Here is a 19,377-nt window from a genome sequence, read left to right as displayed (position 1 = left end):
GGATCCTCACATGAGCCCTCTGGGCTGAACTAGGCTAGGCAGCAGCTTCAGAGGGGAGAAAAGACTTCTCTTGGAGGCATAGTCCTGAGGAAAGTACATTGGTCTGTCTTCAGCCAACTGCAGACAGGAATATCTGTTGTGTGAGAATGTTTCCAACACAACACAAGGGACTTGGCAAAGGAAAGGAAAGGAGCATGCTTTAGCCATGAAGGTCTGTGAGAAATGTCCACTGGTGGGCCAAGAGGAGCTGCCACTACCATGACCATGTTAAAAATGATGTCAAAATTCCCTTTTGCTTTGGTAGTGCAGCATATGGATCATAGGGATGTGGATCATGTTTAAAAAAAAAAAAAAAAAAAAAGCTTGTTGAATTATAAACTATTGCTTGCAATCTGACAATCTGATGGTGTTGAAAAGCTTCATGCACTTGGAAGGTGCCCAGTGGGAAGTGCCAAGGACTGAGCACTGAGAAAGTTCTCCTATTGCCTCTGGATCTACCCATGGTAAAAGAAAAAAGAAGCCACCTGTTGTGTGTAAGGCTGTGAAGCTGTCACTTTATAAATAAGGTGTTTCATAACTGTTGCACTGTCCCAAATGCCAGCAGCTTGCAGGATCTTGAAGCTCCTTCAGGCTGACGCCCTGGTCTGTCCAAAAGAAGATGAACAGAGGCCTGGTTCTGGGGGATTGCACAGATGGGCATGGAAAACACGCCTTTTTTTGAATAGTAATGAAATGAAAATGTTCTTGGATGTGGCCCACATCACCTGGGAGCAAAACTGAGGTTGAAACATACCTGATCAGAGGGGGCTGTACCACCACTGGGCATAGCACAAAAAGATTTGAGCTTAGAGGTTCCTAAACTCCCTGAGGCCCTATCAGGTGTGTTTTATGGGTCATCTTAAGAATTTATCCCAGTTCTGCCTGTGGGTCTCCTCCTTGTGAGGATGGAACAGTGGGGAGATGTTGAGGGACCTCCTGCCATCCCACCTCACTTCATCTCAGCTGAAGAGACATGGTCAAACAGCATGCTGAGGTGCACAAATGGGGGTGGTGGAAAAACATGACAGATATAGAGGAAATGTATATTTTAAAGAAAAGTGAGGTCCCAGAGGCACTGAAGTAGCTCAAATTATAAGTATTCCAATGGCAACCTCATAACAGTCTTAGGGCCCAGGTAAAGCCATTCCTCCCTTGCCCCCAAGCTGGTGCAAGCCAAGGAAAATGTAAGAAAAGCTTTTCAGAGTAGTGCAACCCTTTCTCAGGATGAGCTTGGGCTACCTGGACAGACTGCAAACCAAACAGCACATGTAGTGCCTCCTGGTCGCAGGTGATATGGGCAGTATTTATTGCCAATATTAGCTGAAAAAGGCTCTTTTTTCCAGGGAAAAGCAAACCCAGGTCATCAATGTGATTTATTTTAGTGATTCTTTAAATAATCTGCATTTTAGGACTTCAAGCAATGGTGTGGTTATAACTACACTTACTGGATAAATGTATTTATTTATGGATGGGATGCTTTACTGCTGACAGTACAGTTTGTTTTTAAGCCTGACCAGGGTAGAGGAAATACATACAAATAAACAATAAACCTAAACAACACTAAAATAACATCAGTTAAAACAATTAGAGTTACTTCCACTCGCAAAGTATTGTTCCCATTTTGCTACAACATGGGAAAAAGCTCCATTTCCTAAGTCAGCTTGTAACTGATTTGGGATTTGCGGATTCTGGTAACAAAAGGGGATTTCTTTTGTCTGTTATTTATACTCTTCCTATGGCACCGTGTGTCCGTGTCGGCGTGTCTGGAGCACCCTGTCTCAGTGCAGCAGTGTCTCCAGCCTGTCCCCATCTCCTTGCCTTAGCTGGGCCTGGCTGGGCTTCTCCTCCTGCTGTGAACTTGTGTGTTTGCAGAGGCAGTTCCTCCTAGGAGACTTTGTCCTGGTTTTTAAAGTTTTATTATCTCTGAATTATGTATAATTCTGGAGCTCAGGGGCCAAGAGTTAAAAATAGACCCCGGAAAACGCTCTGTCAGTAATCAGCAGAAGGCGTCAAGGAAGGTTCAGGCCATGCCTTAATTGGGATGCTTTGCCTAATTATTCTAATGCTTTAATTGCATTTGCATCCTTCACCCCGCACAGGGAGTTTCATGCCAGGTTGTTCTGCCTTTCTCTGTGTGTTTTGTGCCATCCCAGAGCTGGCTGCAGAGGGATGAGGGGGGACAGCTTGGCTGCCACTAAGTATTTTGTGCCACCAAGTATTTTCAATGCTTCCTTGCCTCTAGCTGTGTGTCTGCTCTCTGTCAGGAGCCAGTAACAAACACCAAGGAGAGGTGATGGGAAAAGAAGTGCCTGATACTTCTTTTGGTCTAGGACTGCATGTGTAGTGTCTGTGGTTCATGAAAACACCCATTATTCTGTGAGAAGTGCACACCAGAGCATTCACACTCAGCAAATGGGAATCCAGGAGTTTGTGTCCTTGGGCCAACAGGGAAGGGCAGAGCCCTACAGGGAACACTGTAGGTGGTTTTAGTGATAACTAAGGAGTGATGTTTAGCTGTGACAGTCCTGATCACAGTCACAGCCATCCCACCGTTTGTTTTTTTTTTGGATAAAGTCTCCTCCACTGTGCCAATCACTGAGGCATGTGTACGGCAGCTGCACATTCAGCCTCTGCTGGCAATCTGTGGTTTATGATGTATGCCCCAAAAATGCAGTTATCCAAGAAATCCTCCAAACTGGGACATCTCTCATGGAATTACTTAGAATCACAGAACTGCAGAATGGCCTGAGCTGGAGGGGACCCACAAGAATCATTGCAGTCCAGCTCCTGGCCCTGCACAGGACACGTCTAAGAATCCCACCCTATGCCTGACAGTGTTATCCAAATGCTCCTGGAGCCTCTCTGGGGCATGTTGCAGTATACCATAATTCATCAGGCCAGCACATCCTACTTTTAAGGTCCCACAGAGCATCTCTTCTGCACAACAGAGCTTCATTGATCAGTGGTGGCAAAACCCAGAGAGTTTTGCTCCTTTTCTGGTTCTTGGATGGCTGAAAATAAATTTCTTTGTCAGTTCTGTAGTTTAATTTAGCCCTGGCTCCAATCATTTAGGTTGAAGAAGGTATCCTTGGAGGTTGCCAGGACCAAGGTGTGCTGTGTTGTGGGTGAGGAAGGATGGTAGAACCATAAAGAATCATGCAGGGGTTTACCTGCCTTTTATCTTGTGTAGGGAGGATTTTGCAAAATTCTTGCACTTTCTATTCCTTAGATGTTGACCATCAATTGCTTGCTTATTCAGAAGCAGCTCTTATTGTAAGCACCTTACAGGAAAATATGAATAGCTTGCAATTTAAAGGAACAGATTTATCACTTGGATTTTAACAGGGAGGAAATAATTTCTGTGTGGCTTCCTGGCAGTGTTTGGTGTCCTTCCATGGCCTCCAGACCAGGTCAAGGCTTTGGTTTGTGCCTCAGCTCTCTCCTTCTAAGATGTAAAAAAATCCCCTTGTGAGTGACAGTCCGGAGCCATGGGAATTCCTGAAAGAGGAAGAGGAAAGTGGCCTCTGAGGAGAGAGCTCTGCTGGAAATACCCACAGGACTTAGAGATACTCATGTGTCACTGAATCATGGAATCACAGAAGGATTTGGATTGGAAGGGACCATAAAGCTCATCTCGTTCCAGTCCCTGCCGTGGGCTGGGATACCTTCCATTGGAATCACCTCCAGCAGAAATACCAGCCTTGGGTGGATAGAGGTGATGGGGATGCTGCCAGTGGCACCTTTGCCATGTTTTTCACATGCAAGGGGCTGGCTGGGATGGTTGTACTGAATAAATTGGCGCATTCAACCCCATAGGCGCCATGATTGTGGGACTGGCACAATAAAAGTTAAATATATCTGCAGATCTGTGCTGTCCTGGAGTTCCCTGCCTTGGACAATCCATCCTATGGGCAGGTGAAAACCTTGTTGCAGGATGTTGCAATTCACTGGGTGGGTTTTTGCTGATCATTTCTGGAACCACAATGTGTTTGTCTTTTTACACTCCCTCCAGCCTCGGAATTTCTGTTGTTCCCTTTGCACGGGCAGATGGGGCGTCCTCAGTGATTCCAGCCCCACCTCACCCTTCCCACTCTCCCAGAAAATAAATCCCACCCTGAACTTTGTGTGCAATAAAACTGAGTGAAACTCTCAGCTCCTACCTCAGGCCTAATAACCTGTTTGTTCAGTTCAGGCCTTCTGCAACCATTTGTTTAAGATAAGCAAGGGCGGATGTCTCTTGAGGGCACAAAAGGCTCTTGAGATAAAGCTCCAGCGGGACTGATCCTGCAATGTGGCTGGATCATTTCCTTCTCTCATCACCTGAGTGTTGTTTTTTTCATCAGTCCAGTGCTTTTCTCAGCCTTCTGTTCACTCTCAGGGTTTCAGTGTTGCTGTTTCCTGTTCAGGTGTCTTCACCTGCTTGGCGATCACAGGCTGGGGTTGTTTCTGCTGCATGGGGAACGTCTGTGGAAGAGGTGGAATAAGTTGTTACAAGTGAAGGCAGTTGCTTTGTGGGTTGAGGTTTCACATCTGAAAGTCAGGCTGTAAAACCACACGGATTAAGCAATGAACCCAAACCCCTAGAAGCCCCTCAAGGCTTTGTGAAACACCCACGAGTTCAGCCACCTCAGGCAACAAATAGCTGCACTTGGGAATGCAGCAGTGGAGGAGAAGAGGAGGAGGGAGGGTGCAGGTTGGTCCCAGATAGGGCTATCTCTTCTGTAAGGCTTTTGATTTCAGATGCCAAAGGAGTTGTGATTTGCTGCCTCAGGGTGGTCACAAAAGAATCAGTGGCAGGAAAAAGATCAGCCTCGTTCCTGCAATCAAATTGTGACTTGGGAGTGTTCATGGAAGGGAGGCTGGACCTGCCCCAGCCTGAACCCCCCCTGCCCTGGGCTGGTCCCCCAGCGTGGGCAGCAGGGCAGGGGGGATTCTGCCCCTGTGTCCCTGGGCTCAGCTGAGACCCCACCTGCAGAGCTGCCCCAGCCCTGGCTCCAACAGCACAAGGACCTGGAGCTGCTGGAGCCAGTGCAGAGGAGGGCACGGAGATGCTGCCAGGGCTGGAGCCCCTGTGCTCTGGAGCCAGCCTGGCACAGCTGGGGCTGCTCACCTGCACAAGAGAAGGCTCCAGGGACACCTCAGAGCCCCTGCCAGGGCCTCAAGGGGCTCCAGGAGAGCTGCACAGAGACTGGGCACAAGGCAGGGAGGGACAGCAGCCAGGGAATGGCTTCCCAGGGCCAGAGGGCAGGGACAGATGGGATATTGGGAATGAGGAATTGCTGGCTGGGAGGGTGGGCAGGCCCTGGCCCAGGGTGCCCAGAGCAGCTGTGGCTCCCCCATTACTCACAGAGGGGTGGAACTAGATGGTCTTTAAGGTCCTTTTCAACCCAAAGCACTCTAAGATTCTACTAGTTTGCCATCCCCAGTAAAAAAGGCAAAGCTAGTGCCCTTCTCCAGCTTCTTCAGATGATCCTGCTGCAAAGGAGACATAAGAAAAAATCATAGCAAAGTCTTTTTTGTAGGAGGGTAGCACTAAACCCAAGAATTTCCCTGCTCTGTTCCTACCCCTCTTCCTCGTGTCCCTCCCAAGCCAGGATCCCACAGGCTACTGAGCTGGAGTGTGTGGTGGAGTGGGATCAGCAGAGGGATGTTGCTGGGGAGGGGCAGGTATCGGTGGGGAAAGAGGTGGAGGCTCTTGGGTTGCTGCAGAATGCCAGTGAGGTCTTGAAAGCTTTTTGTTTGTTCCTTCATTGAGCTTTGATGTAAATGTGCCTGGGGAGCAGCTTTTTGTATTCCCACAGGAAGGTGGATGGGGATGAAGGTTGGACAGACACCTTCATTAGGAAGGTGAAGCACAAAAAGAGAGCACAGGGCCTTCAAACCTGCCTGTGTCTTCTGTTTGCAGCAATTCCAATAGATGACAGAGTGCCCTAGCTGGCCATACCACTGTCACCTGAGCTTGCCAGACATCACCTTCTCCAACAGTTGTTTTCCTCAAAAAATCTAAAAACTTATGTGCACGTCACAGCACAGCTGATCTCTTGGGGACTGGCCCAGAGGGCAGACCATTCCTGAACAGCCCTTCTTTTCCAGAGCTTTTGGCCCATTTTGTTAGAGCATGTATGTTTATGATTTAAATTGGAGCATATGTGCATTAGAAGTCCCCTGGGCATCTCAGGTTCTGCTCCAAGCTTCCCACCATGCAAACCACAGAGTGTTTAGCTCCAAAACTGAAAATTAGTCCTAGTAGCAAATCTTTCAGTGACCATGGGCTCCTTGTGCTTTACTTTTCCCACACCCATGGTTTTCAGAACCAGCAGCACTGAAATACTTTGTTACCTTCTCCAGCCACCTGTGAATAAATATCAAGATAAAACCCTTGTGGAAAGGAGACCAAATGTGATTTTACTGCCCACTGAGAAGTTGCAATCCTGCCTATGAAAACCATGGGCATCTGAGCATGGTGTTTCTGGCCAAAGCAGGAGAAAAACCCATCCCTCTTGTAGATCCACTGCAGAGCTGTGGTGGTCTTCTGCCTTGAGAGATGTTTTCCTTTGGCTCTATTCGGGGGTTTTGACTTCAGAAGGTTTGTGTCTGCTGAAAGATGGAAGAGCTGCATTTCAGATTCACATTGTCCTCAGTGAGCTGGCTTTGCTCAAGGCACTTCCACGGCTGTGCTGCATGACCCATAGTGGGCAGCAGCCTCAAGACAAGGGCTATGTTATCAAAGCTCTCACCATGCCCTTGGGATTCTACCCCACCCACCCATCACCTTTGGTCTTCTCCAGCCACTCCGCCCTGCTTGCAATTTGCTGATACTTCCTTTTGCATCAGCTCACAGCACAAAAAAAAAAAAACAAAAAAAAAAAAAAAAAAAAAAAAAAAAAAAAAAAGTCAACTTTTCTCCCTTCCAAATTTAGCTTTGTTTAGGTACCAAAATAGACAAGAGTAGGGATCAGTGACTGTTTTTTTCCAAAACATTGTCTCACAACGAGGACTGAGGAAGGGAACTGCTCAGCTGGAGAAAGGAAAGGTTTGATTTTCGTAAATGGGGACACGAAGTTCTCCTCTGTTCAAGCACAGACAGCGTCCAGGAGTGCTCCTCGGATTAGGAACTTATTCCCATATAATTAATTCATCTCTCATCCCGTTGACGTCAGCTGCTGGTGGGTAGAAGTCTGTGGAAGCATAGGGCTTCTCTGCAAGGAGGACATGCAGGAATGCACCACTGTATTATGGTTTCTAGTTGGAAAGAGCAGAAAGGCAGCTCCTAAGGCTTTAATGAGGTCTTCACTAGAGGAAATTGGTCCTTGTGTGGAGTGGAAATAGTTTCATTTTTCTGAGATAATTGTATTTGCACATGTGTCTGCAATGCAGCTTAAATTCTTAAAAACACCCCAAGCATTACCCTGCTGTGGTAGTACAACATTTAGAAACAGCCTCGCTAATTATTGTACTATTTTTAGCCTCATTTCCTAAACTAGCTGTGCTGATGGGGTTGGACTGTGTGTGTCTCCTCCTTCCCCTCCTTTCCTCATTCAGTTTGGTATCTGTTGGCCAATTTCAAGTTATTTTTTCAAAGGAACAGAGATCTCAGAGGTATCAAGCTTTTGCTATGCCTTCAGTAAAAATAAATGATGGGGAAAGTGGGTGATGAGGAAGAACCAAACGACAGCCCTCAGCAGTGAAGCAGTTTCAGTAGGAGCACCCTGGTCTTGTAGGTGGTCCCTGGCAATGGCAGGTGGGTTGGAACTGGATGATCTTTAAGGTTCTTTCTAACCTGAACTGTTCTGGGATTCTGTGATTTTAAGCTATTGCAGAATCATGGAATTCTAGGGTATTCTGAGCTGGAAGGGACCCACCAGGATCACCCAGCCCAGCTCCTGCCCTGCACAGACCCCCAGCAATCCCACCCTGTCCATCCCTGGCAGTGCTGTCCAAAGGCTCCTGGAGCTCTGGCAGCCTCGGGGCTGTGCCCATCCCTGGGGAGCCTGGGCAGTGCCAGCACCCTCTGGGGAAGAGCCTTTCCCTGATACCCAACCTAGCCCTCCCTGGCACAGCTCCAGCCATTCCCTGGGTCCTGTCCCTGTCACAGAGAGCAGAGATTGGAGCTGTCCCTTGGGAGGAGCTGCAGACCCCAGTGAGTCTGGCCTCAGTCTCTTCTTGAGGCTGAACAAGCACAGTGCCCTCAGACACTTTTTCATGCGGCCCCTCTGGACCCCTCACCATCATTGTAGCTCTGCTTTGGATCTTTCCTAATAGCTTTATATTTTGGCTCAGTGAGTTCCTTATGGCTTGAAGCCTGGAGAAGAGAATGGGAAGGCTCCAGCTGCTGTGGGAGCTGTGGTGTTGCTGCAGCAGCAGTTCCTCCAGGCCTTTTGCTCAGGATGGATGGTCACAATAAACCCTGTCTGTCCTCAGCTTGGTGGTGCCTTCTCTGCCCTAAATTCATCTGTCCTCAACTTGGTGGTGCCTTCTCTGGCCTAAATTCATCATCCCCAGGAACCTTCCTCCTCCATTACATCTTCCCCTGGAGAAACTCAAAATACTATTGTCTCAGCAACTGCTACTGAAATCAACTGCTATTTCTAAAGGCTCTTTGCACAAAGAGAGAGCTACCTTTTTCTGAAGTCAGTGTGTTATGTTGTCATGCCAGTGTCACAAATCTGCTTAATGAGGCACTTCCCCACCCAACCCTTGCCCTTGCCCAGGCTGCTCCCTCATGGCCCCTTGCACATGGTGATTCCCAGCAGTGGCTGGAGCTCCAGGCTGAGATAGATAGTGATGGAAACAAAAGGAGCAACTTTTACAGGGCTTTTATTGCCAGCTGGGGAAGGACAATACTGCATAAATAAAATTCATTACAGTTATGACAGCTCTGTGGTCCCTGGAAAATAAATGATACTTTGTACTTACGTAGGGCCTTTCATCCAGGAACTTCAGAGCTATGTGTGAGCATTAACAAAGCCTCATCATGCCCATAGTAGGATAGTAAATACAGCAGCCCCCTTATCAGATGAACAGACCACGTCAGAGTCGGCACCTTCAGTGGAAAGAGGGCTCTGGAAAGGCAGCAGCTGGAGTAACACACAGCTCTGCCACTGCCTTGTCTTGGAATCACAGAATCCTAGATTGGTTTGGGTAGGAAGGGACTTTAAGGTCATCTCATTTCAACTCCCCTGCCATGGGCGGGGACGCCTTCTGATAGCCCAGGTGGCTCCAAGCCCTGTCCAGCCTGGCCTTGGACACTTCCAGGGATCCAGGGACAGCCACAGCTGCTCTGGGCACCCTGGGCCAGGGCCTCAGCACCCTCACAGTAAAGACTTTCTCCCTAATTACTAGTAAAAAATTTCTGCCTTTAATCTCATGTAAATCTGCTCTCCTTCATCTTGGGCTTGGGCTCATGATTTACCATCCTTGTCACGTCAGTTGTTACCTGTGAGGTGGGTCCCACCTGTCCTTGCTGCAGGGGTGGCATAGGCTGACTCATTCATGGTGGGCAGGCTCAGTGAGGTGCTTCTGATGTGGTTGTTCCCTTCCTACTGGGGTGAGGGCACAGCCCTGGCAGACCTACAAGCTGTGGCTCCTACTGGTTTCCCCAGGTATCCTCAAAATAATGCTGAGCATCTTCCTTCACAGACATTTTTACAGCTGGATTTTGGATAAATACACAAAGGAAGCAGCCCAGGGAAATTGGATGGCTTCGTATGTCATGTGTGAAGTGGGTGAATTCCGTGTCCATCGTGTGTATGGGATTTATGCATATGTGATCCAGTCATTTGCCCTGTGTGGTTTCTTCTATACAGAAATTGCAGATAACTTCATTCCCTACTTCTTGCAACAGCCCTGAGAGGTGCAACACATCTGTGCATTTTCAGACCTGCTTTTGTGGGGTCTGGGATGTTGTAAGGATGTTTGGGGGAGCTGTTTCTTTACCAGGCTCACATGCTGGCTATCCAGCTCTGTCTCACTCTCACCCCTTTCATGCTGGTGCCTCCTAGAGCTGATGGCTGCTTTTCCCTCTGTTTTACAGGGTTACCATCCATTGCCTCATGAAGCTGAAATCGCACACACCAAAAAACTGTTCAGAAGGAGGAGAAACGACCGGAGGTAGGTGAAACTTCTTCAGTGTTTGGGGTTTTTAAAATCTCATCTTCATTGCACATCTTCCTCAACTGCCTTGTGGTGAGTCTTTGGACAGTGCTGCTGTTCAGAAGTGTTAATGCAGAAACTCTTATTTCAGCACTAACATCCTGAAAATATTTTCGGATGTGTCCTGCATTGATCCAGGAGTGCCTTAAGGACCTTCTCTTCCCCTTGAATTTATGCCTGCATAGCCAGATCCCCCTACTTGTACTCAAAGAGGCAGCTGGCAATTTGTTGTCTGTAAAAGCTTGAGTCCTTGGGATTTGCTTCCTCTTTTTCTATTAAAAATCAAAATTTGCTGAGTTTCAGGGTTGTCTGGAAAGTGGGTATGGCTTGGTTCAGAGGGGGTCACAGCCAGCCTCAGGTGTCTGTGGGAAGGAGGGGATGTGCTGTGCAGGCAGCCAAATTCCTGTGGCATTGGTGATTTCAATCCACTGAGTTAATTTAATCGAGTCAATTGTACATTTAATTGTGTAAAATGCATATTCAATTATATGAGGGAATCTAAAGTCCTTGATGGGAATCGTGACTATGGTTAAATGTGAAAAGAAGTGAGGAATAAGGGAATTAGTTGTACATGCAGCTTTATTTCTGCTGACTTGTTCTGCTCCAGCTGAGACAACACACCCAGGGCAATAAAGCAGTTCTAAAACCACGACTTTGGAAAATGATTGAACAGGAGAAGAAGTGTCCAGTGCTTTCTCCTGGAATAAACTGTAGTCCGTACCTGAGTTGTCACAGGGGGCATTTTTGGTGAAGTCCTGCAGAGACCTTGGAGTGTGTTCTCAAATCTTGCCATCACTTCTTGTCTCACAAACAGCTAGGATGTAATTAACTCTGCATGGTTTGATTTTCCTAAACTTCACTGAGGGACCAAAAAAAGAGCTAAAAAGTTTTTTCTCAGGCAACCTATAAACATTCTTCTGTGGCAGGATGGTTTGTTAGCAGCAAACTGTTTCCTCTCCTTTTGGGGACTCCCTCCTTTTTAGCTGTAGACAATTCAAAAAGCCAATCTAGTCTTGTTATTTGAGGTGGGTGCGAAAAGGTCGTATTTCAGCTAGGTTGCAGCCCTGTGATCTCCAGAACATGGTTATAGCCAAGTCTGCTGCGTTGCAAGACTGAGCTAGGTGGGCTTAACTGGAGCACTGGGCTGGGCTCCTCTGGGGAACCACAGTGGAGTTTAGGGGGTTCCGTTCCCGTCTCTGGCCTTCTGCCATGCGAAGAGTGCTTGATGGTTTGGGAGAGGAGACTCTCAGGGCCAAGAGGTCTTCTTCCTGAAGCCCCATGCTCAAGGCTGTGATGAACCATGGAGCTGTGGGTTGGTTCTTCCCTCTCATCCAAAAATCTTGCCAGTTGGAAGGATGGAAGGAAACAAAACAGATGTGCATTTCTGTTCCTTTTTTTCTTTCTGGTCCCTTCAGATAAGCCATCAGCAGACAGAAGCATTCAGTCCTCCAGGGCATCCCTGCCTCCTGCACAGATGGCAAGGAGAGATAGCAAAAGAAACTGCCTTTGGCTGGGGTTGGAAGATCACAGGGTGAGATACAGCCCTGTCCAATAGCTCTGGGATAATGTCCATGGGGAAGAGAAAAAAGCCTTAAAATCCAATTGATCCAGCATCATTCCGGAGGAGACATGGGGTCATTTCAGCCCTAAGCAGTCAGAAATGAAATAAAGTGGAAAGAGCAGAGGGTATGCACTTTTGCCCAAGTCCTCCACAGTGCTATCAAATCTTAGCTAGAAAACCACATTTGTTTCAATTTCAAGAAGTTGAGAGGCCTGAGTACAGGGAGCTGGAGTGAAAAAGCATTTTTTTAAGTAATTATTTAAAAGGAAAAGGCATGGTTCCCATCCCCTTCCTTCACCTTGAAACCTCAGCAGCCTCTCCCTCCCCATGCCACTTGTTTTGCTGCTGGAGGTTTTCAGCATCCCCTTTTCTCTGTGGTGCATTTGGGACTAGGAGGGGAGGTTTAGTCCCTTTAGTGTTACTTGAGTTGCTACAAGAGAGCACTTGCTCCTTAAAATTGATTTCTAGCAGTGAGTTAGCTCTCAGAATGTTTATTTTATGTGGAAAGCATGACAGGAGTAGGGAAAAAAAAGGGCAGGAATTGGGGGGGAGGTGGGGGGAGGAAAGGGAATAGGAAAAAACCAAGATTGTATCAGAACACAGACTACAAAGCTGTTTACACTTTATTGCAGTGCTATTACCTTAATGTCCCAGGCATCACTCTGGGGCAGAAAAGCTCCATTCCAGAGCTGGTGGAGCCACACAGGTGATATAAAAATTCCTCAGGGTAAGGTTTTATGTTAGGCAAAACAGTCAGGAGTCATGGGATTTTTGTTTAAAACCTCATCTGGATATGGAGAGAGTCAAAATTTCAGGAGTATGGATGGGACATCAGAGGCAGTGAGGCTCAGAAAAAGCCTATTGGGGCCATTTGGTGATGCATGGGTTGGGAAGGGGCTGGGAAGCAGCTCTGGATGCCTGGACCCAAGGGAGGAAGGTCTGGTTTCCTAGAGAGGAATTGGTAGCAGCCAAAGATGGAAGTAGAGCTGCCATGCAGTAGATTTGCAAGAAGACAAGAGGCTGTCCTGCTAAGTTGGTTAGAAGCAGATGTGGCCCCAAAGTCCTGAGCACACCTGGGTCTGGTTTTCATGGGGCAGCTTTTCCTCTTCTGAAGCTGGTGGGTCCTGGAGCAGCACCCTGGGCCCCACAAGTAATGCCTGTATGGGGTGCATGGGTTCTTCTGACCCAGCACTTGCCTCATCCAAGGCTGACAAATCCCTGGTGACCATGCTGGCCATCCTCCTGCCAGGTGCAGGAGTCACCCTTACAAGTGACCATCCAGCTTGGGTCGAAGTGTCAACCCCCAGTTTGATCTCTGCTCGATGCACAGGTCCAGCTGGCCTTGCCTGGTGGTAGGTAACCTTTGGGTTGATTGGAGCTTTATATTAAACACAGCTGTTACCAAAAAAAACAATAAAGCAGATTGTACCCAGAAATCTGTCCTTTTTATCCCACCTGGTCTTACAAATGGCACTGATTCCCTCCCAGAGCGTGTGGGCTTCTCTGGTCTCCCTGACAGTGACATTCAGATGGGCACAGTGTTGGGCTAGTGAAGCACCTTTTGTTTCACATGCAGAATAACGCTGATGTGCAGCCCTGCTATAAATAGTGCCCGTCCCTGCTTCCTTCCCATTACCTTTCCTTGGGAAATGCTGTCCCTGTGTTGTGGAGGAGCACAGTTCACCTACCCTGAGGTCTCTGCCACACACCTTTCCCTCCCTTCAGGAGAAGCTACCCCAAGGAAGTGACCCACAGCTCTCTCTTTGTGCAATGTGCTGGTTTCGTGTTCCCCAACCATTTTTTTGCATTTCTGTGGGTGCCTTACCCTTCAAAGTGTTCAAGGCCAGGTTGGATGAGGCTCTGAGTAACCTGGCCTAGTGGAAGATATCCCTGCTTCTGGAGCTGAATGGTCTTCAAGGTCCCTTCCTAGCCAGATCATCCTGGGATCCTATGATTTTCCATGGATGCATGCTTCATTTGTTGCATAAGATAGGCATGAAGAGTGAATTAGATGCCATTTTAAAAAATGGGCACATTTTCCATCACAGCAATCAACATCAGAGCCACATCTGCTGCAGGGTTTGGTTGCACATGGTGCTGTAAAAGCCTACAGGAGGTAGTGGGGCCCTTCCTGCAAAGAACTTATGATCAGAGCTGTAGGGGTATCACTCCCCACCTCTCCTGGCAGAAATCCTGCAGACAGTGTCCTCTCTGTTGGCTTAGAGTCAGAAGGTGTGACTGCCACCTCCTGATGAGGGTGATGGAGGGCACCACTGCTTGCTGGGATCTTAGTTTAACCTTCCAAGAGGAGCCACCTCTAGGGAAGGACTGAGTTTTTCTGGGTGGTGGCACGGCCTCTCCTGCAAGAAGGAAGGTAGTGTGGAATGAGGAGCAAAACAGACCCCACATTTCTCAAGTCCTCTCCTCAAACCCCTCCCAACTCAGTGCCTCCCTGCTGCCACAGCACAAGCTGTGTGGGATGTGATCTCCTTGGGCAGGTGGGCTCTGAGTTTGGCCCCTTGTTTTTCAAAAAGTTCCCAAACCCCCTATTTTTAAGCATTACAAGCTGACTGTGTTGCCCAAGTTTCCTCCATTTCCCATGGCCTCCTGGTGTGATGTGTTTGGTATGGAGAGTCCAGCTGGCTCAATTTTTTGGCCTGGAAATGCATGGAAATACATGGACAGTGGTTTGTCCCAGCCTTGGAGGAATGATAAAAAACATTGCATGTTCAGGTGGACTTTACAGGGAATATATGAAGTTTAAATACATGGAATTGCAATAGGACAGGTGGGGTTGTACCTACTTCTTGGTCTTCTGGTTAACAGTACTGAAATGGTTCTGGGTCTCTTGAGGAAGGGAACAGTTTTCCTTACGACCAGGAAAGGGTTTTTGGGGAAGTCTTAACAAGTTTTCACCATTGAAATCACATTGATCCAACATCTTGTTGGATTCAAATGACAGATCAGGCTGAATAGCTTAGCAAAAGCAAATCCTTGGGTGTGCACACATGCTGACTGGTAACACATGGCTCTTTTGGTTGTCTTTGTCTGGGGCCAAGAACAGGAAAGGATGGCAGAGAGAAGAACAACCCTATGTCCTGGAGAGAATGGAGTAAAAGCCCAAGAGTTAATCAATACCTTCTTCGCAAAAGGCCCCTGAAATCTTTTTTTCAGTAGAAAAAGTAGCAATCTCTTGTGCTTCTGTGCAGCTGATGTGTCTTCAGGCTTTGAGTGACCAAAGCTATGAGGTGCTGCCCTGCCTGTCCCAGCCAGGATTGTTGGGCATCACAGCCAGCCTCAAGTGAAGGATCATCACCTTCAGCTGTGACTGAGCTTTGTGTCATCTCCTCCTTCTCCTGTTGGATGAGATTTTAAGAGGGGTGTTTCTGCACCTGGGGAGTCCACCCTACATGAAACCCTGTGTGGGGAGCTGCAGCAGAAGGCTGCATAGGTCCTCCTGGCTCATACATGGAGGGAAGGGTTGGGAGCGAAGAGGCTCAGGAGCTCTCCCCATGTCCTTTTAGCATGCCCCAAATACTTAAAGATTTCAAGAATGGAATTACAGAAATGTCCCCAAATTTTCTCTAGCGTTGTCTGACTTTATTTACTTCCTTGCATTAACTTGGCTTTGCACTTAAATGATCAGGAAAAAACAGTCTGGATTATTTTTTTCTGTGTGTATGTGTTTTCTGGACTTAATTAGATTCAGAGCTGAGGGAGGCAGAAATATCCTCCTTCCCTGGAGAGCCCCGGGTGGCTGTCAGGGACAGTTTCCTCTTCCTGAAGCAGGAGGGTTGTGTAAGCACCATGACCCTCCTGCTGACGCCCACGCCGCACACTGGGTTATCTGGGGTGAGCACACCGAGTGGGCATCCCTGTCCCAACTCCCCAGTCAGGGCCTACACCTCCTGGGGCTCATCCCAGCCCAGCCTTGTGGGTCTTCAGGGAGGTGGTTCTGCCTAGGGACAGCCCAAAGGATGGTCATGGTGGGCTCAGGGCCAGGCAGGCAATGTCCCATATCCGCTGGCGGCTCCACTGAGGAGCGTAGGCAAGCTGTGATATATTTCTTTTCCCATTATATTTAATTTTACAGATCCTCGGGGACACTCAGCCACCTACAGTGATTAGTTCAACTGATTAAGCTGCTTTTCCTCTTGTGACAAACTCCTTTTGTGAAGGGTTTTCAATAGCCACGCTGCTCAGGACATTGTTCCTGTACAATTTCCTTTCAAAACACCATAAAGGCACTCTGCCGCTTCACCCTGTCGTAAAACACCACAGGAATCAGCTTGGCCCAGCTTGCTCCTTCAAGGGCAAGGTCTCCTCATTTAGGGGCAAGATACAGGCTCGGGTGGGACTTGCAGGACCATGTGGTGCCAGAGTGAGATGGAGCCATGAGCAAGGGGGATTTAAGATGAGATAAAATGGAAAGCAAAAGTTTTCTGCCTTTTTTTTTCCCTTCTGTTTGTTAATAAGAGGATCCAGAGTCACCCAGGGAAGTGAAAGATAAATAAACTTGAGACCTCAGAGAAGGAAATGCTGATTCACACGTGTCAGCTGGTTTAGCCTTGTCTGGCAGAGGCTGGGGGCTGATGCAGATGCTGTCAAGGTACCCAGGGGTAAAAGGTGCACAGGCAGAAGGGCAGTTTCTGCTGAAGAAACACACTGTTATGAGCAGCAAGTGGATAAAACTGGCCATTTAACTAAGACTGGAAGTCAGAGGAAGGTCTGGTTGACACCCAGGGAGTAACAGATGGAGGGAACTGGAAGGAGTTGCAGCAGCACAAAGTCATTCCTCCCTGTATTTGTAGTTAACACCCATGCCCTCTCATGAGGCTATTGGGTAAGACCTCTTATCAGTTGGATCTGGTTGGTCCAGCAGCTGCCCTCTGGGTAAGGTGGTGATGGAGCAGGGCAGAGATTATATGAGGAAGGGTCAAGCAGGAGCCCTCTTGACCTACACAGCCACGCTGGCCAGATGTGGTGGCATCACCCTGCCCCACTGCTCTTCCTTCCAGGAGCTGAGGAGAAGGCTCTGCCAGGGGAAAAGCACAGAGACCCCACTCCTGGGGGAGCAGGCTGTTGAGAATAAAGCCTGCACAGGGCTCACCATTGAAGGAATAATCCTCAAATCATCAAAAAGCCACCTCCTGACACCCAATGGACATGCAGCTGGTGAGACTCAGACATGCGTGGAGCTGCTGGGCAGCACTGCAGTTTCTTGTCAGGAGGCAACATGTGGAGGTGAGCTCTGGAGGTTCTTTGGTTCCATCAACACCTTATGCTGCCTTTAACTGTGGCTTAGTGAGCAGAACACAGCATGGCAAAGGGCATTGGCTTTAAACTGTCAGAGCGCAGGATTAGATTAGGTATTGAGGAGCAATTCTTGACTGTAAGGTTGGGCAGGCCCTGGCCCAGGGTGCCCAGAGCAGCTGTGGCTGCCCCTGGATCCCTGAAAGTGTCCAAGGCCAGGTTGGGTGGGGCTTGGAGCAGCCTGGGACAGTGGAAGATGTCCCTGCCTATGGCAGGGATGGAGCAACATGAGCTTTAAGGCCCCTTCCAAATGAACCCATTCTAGGATTCTCTGATATCCCTGTGCAGTAATCTGAGCCCTGGTACCTTCAGGGCACAGATGATTCAACAGCTCTGCAGAAGCCATCTGAAGTTCAGCCAAATTTATATGTAGCATCAGTCCTGGGTCAACTTATCTAAGAGCAAGTCACCTGCCCCAGCACCATCCCCAGAGCTGCACATATGGGGTCCTCCCATCCTCTGAGTGCTCCATGTAAAACACCAGGAGCAGTGAGGTGGAGCAGTTGGTATTTAGCATCCACTGGGGAATTTGTTTTTCCCTGTCACCCGTGTCTCAAGCCGTGGCAGGCTGAGTAGAGGATCTCCACCCAGCTGCTGCTCTCGTTTCTGGTGTTATGGGCAGCAAAATAATTGCTCCAGCAAAAAAAATCCAGAACTTAAGTGTGTGGCTGTGGTGGCCGCTATGGTGGAGGTGGTTTTTATGAAAACTCAGTATTTTCTTTTTACTGTGTGGTCTGGAGGTCAATGAGTTGCTGTCACTGATGGTTCTTCACAAGTGTTCCAGGCCAGGTTTGGAGCAGCCTGGTCTGGTGGAAGGTGTCCCTCCCCATGGCAGGGGTGGAAAAATGTGATCTTGAAAAGCCCCTTCCGACCCAAACCACTGTGTGATTCTGTAATTTCTGTGAGCATTTTGGAGTGAACAGGAGCTCCTGGTGGCTCTACAACTGTGGAGAAGGTTAGTAGAGCAGCCTATCTTAAATCCAAGGCTTTGCAGGGAACACAGGAGACCTCATTCAGTGTTCAGTTTTATCAGAGACTGCTGGGCTTCTCCTCCATGATCACAGGTGCTATTTTAGGTGCCCTAGCTTGTCTCAAACTCCATGCAAGGAGCTGTCAGACACCAGACCTTATGATACCAGCACCACAATGGCTGGAAGCCAAACAAAATGCTGTAAGGCATCTCCAGTGTCACTGCCAGCTGGATCCCACTTTGTGTGTCCATAACTACGTAGACCAGATATGAACTGGAGGCCCAACTTCCTATTATGCTCAGAGGGGATGTGTTCAGTGAACTTTGGAGGATGCTTCTCCCCCACATAAGAAAAGTTAGCCTGTTCATCTTATAGAGAACATATTTCCTTGCTTTATTTTGCCTTCCTATGTTGACCAGAACCAAGGAAGTCAGAAAAACAAAGAGATGTGGGAGGAGTTGAGCCAAAACACCTCACACTGGAGGGAGTGCTGGGACGAGGATTTTTTTCTGGGCTCTCTTCAGCAAGAACAGACACTTGAGACTGGGCATCCCACTCTCAGTTGGGATTGAGACTTTCATTAGAAGGTCATGTAGTGGTAGGTCAAAGAGGAATGAGTTCACACTGCCAGAGGGCAGGGTTGGATGGGCTGTTGGGAAGGAATTGTCCCCAGTGGGGGTGGCATAGGCTGCCAGAGAAGTTGTGTCTGCCCCATCCCTGGAAATGTCTATGGCCAGATTGGATGGGGCTTGGAGCACCCTGGGGTAGTGGAAGCTGTCTCTGCACATTGCAGGGGGTGGAATGGGATGATCTGTAAGGTCCTTTCCAACCCAAGCTCTAAGTTATATGGTGAAGTAAATACCTGCACCCTTGTTCTTTTTTTTACCTGTTTTGTGACCAAACATAACTCAACACATCGATCACAAAGCATACAGTGAATTAAAAAGAGGCAGGTGAGATAGGAGAGGTATACCACTGACACTTCTGAGGCCTGCCAGCCAAACTGGCTTGGTGCTGGTGACAGCAGGATTCCACAGCAGTCACTGGTCTCTCAGCAGCCTGTGTGAGGTGTGGAGTAGCCTTTTCTTGCTCTTGTTTTTTTCATAAACAGGTGTCAGCAGAGCTGTTGTCACCACAAGTGGAAAGGTTTAGCCCTGAGCCCTTTAAAGGCTACAACCCCTAGCTCACTGGCAGATCAGTTACCAACTTCTTCCAGAAGAGGCAGCATCTTCTTTCTTCTGGTAGAGGGCTGGTGGGTGGATGTCCAGTTGATTCATCTGGTCTGTCCTAAGGTCTGAGGAGACCCCTGGAGTGGTTATCAGGGCGGGGGTGCTTCTTACA

At 48.3% G+C, this 19,377-nt stretch overlaps 1 protein-coding gene across 4 annotated transcripts in view; it reads left to right on the top strand.

Annotated features, from left to right (window-relative positions):
* Positions 1–19,377, top strand: part of CTIF (cap binding complex dependent translation initiation factor) — a 145,130-nt gene that overhangs the window by 68,295 nt on the left and 57,458 nt on the right. For all 4 annotated transcript variants that reach the window (XM_084224763.1, XM_084224762.1, XM_084224761.1 and 1 more), the window contains one exon: positions 10,073–10,149. In XM_084224763.1, coding sequence (XP_084080889.1) covers positions 10,073–10,149 — 77 coding nt within the window. The remainder of the gene's footprint in view (positions 1–10,072; positions 10,150–19,377) is intronic.

Source organism: Fringilla coelebs (genome assembly GCF_963513975.1).
Source record: "Fringilla coelebs genome assembly, chromosome: Z".
Classification (NCBI taxonomy): domain Eukaryota; kingdom Metazoa; phylum Chordata; class Aves; order Passeriformes; family Fringillidae; genus Fringilla; species Fringilla coelebs.
The sequence above is the reverse complement of the archived record's forward strand: the minus strand, read 5'-3'. Positions and strand labels throughout refer to the sequence as shown.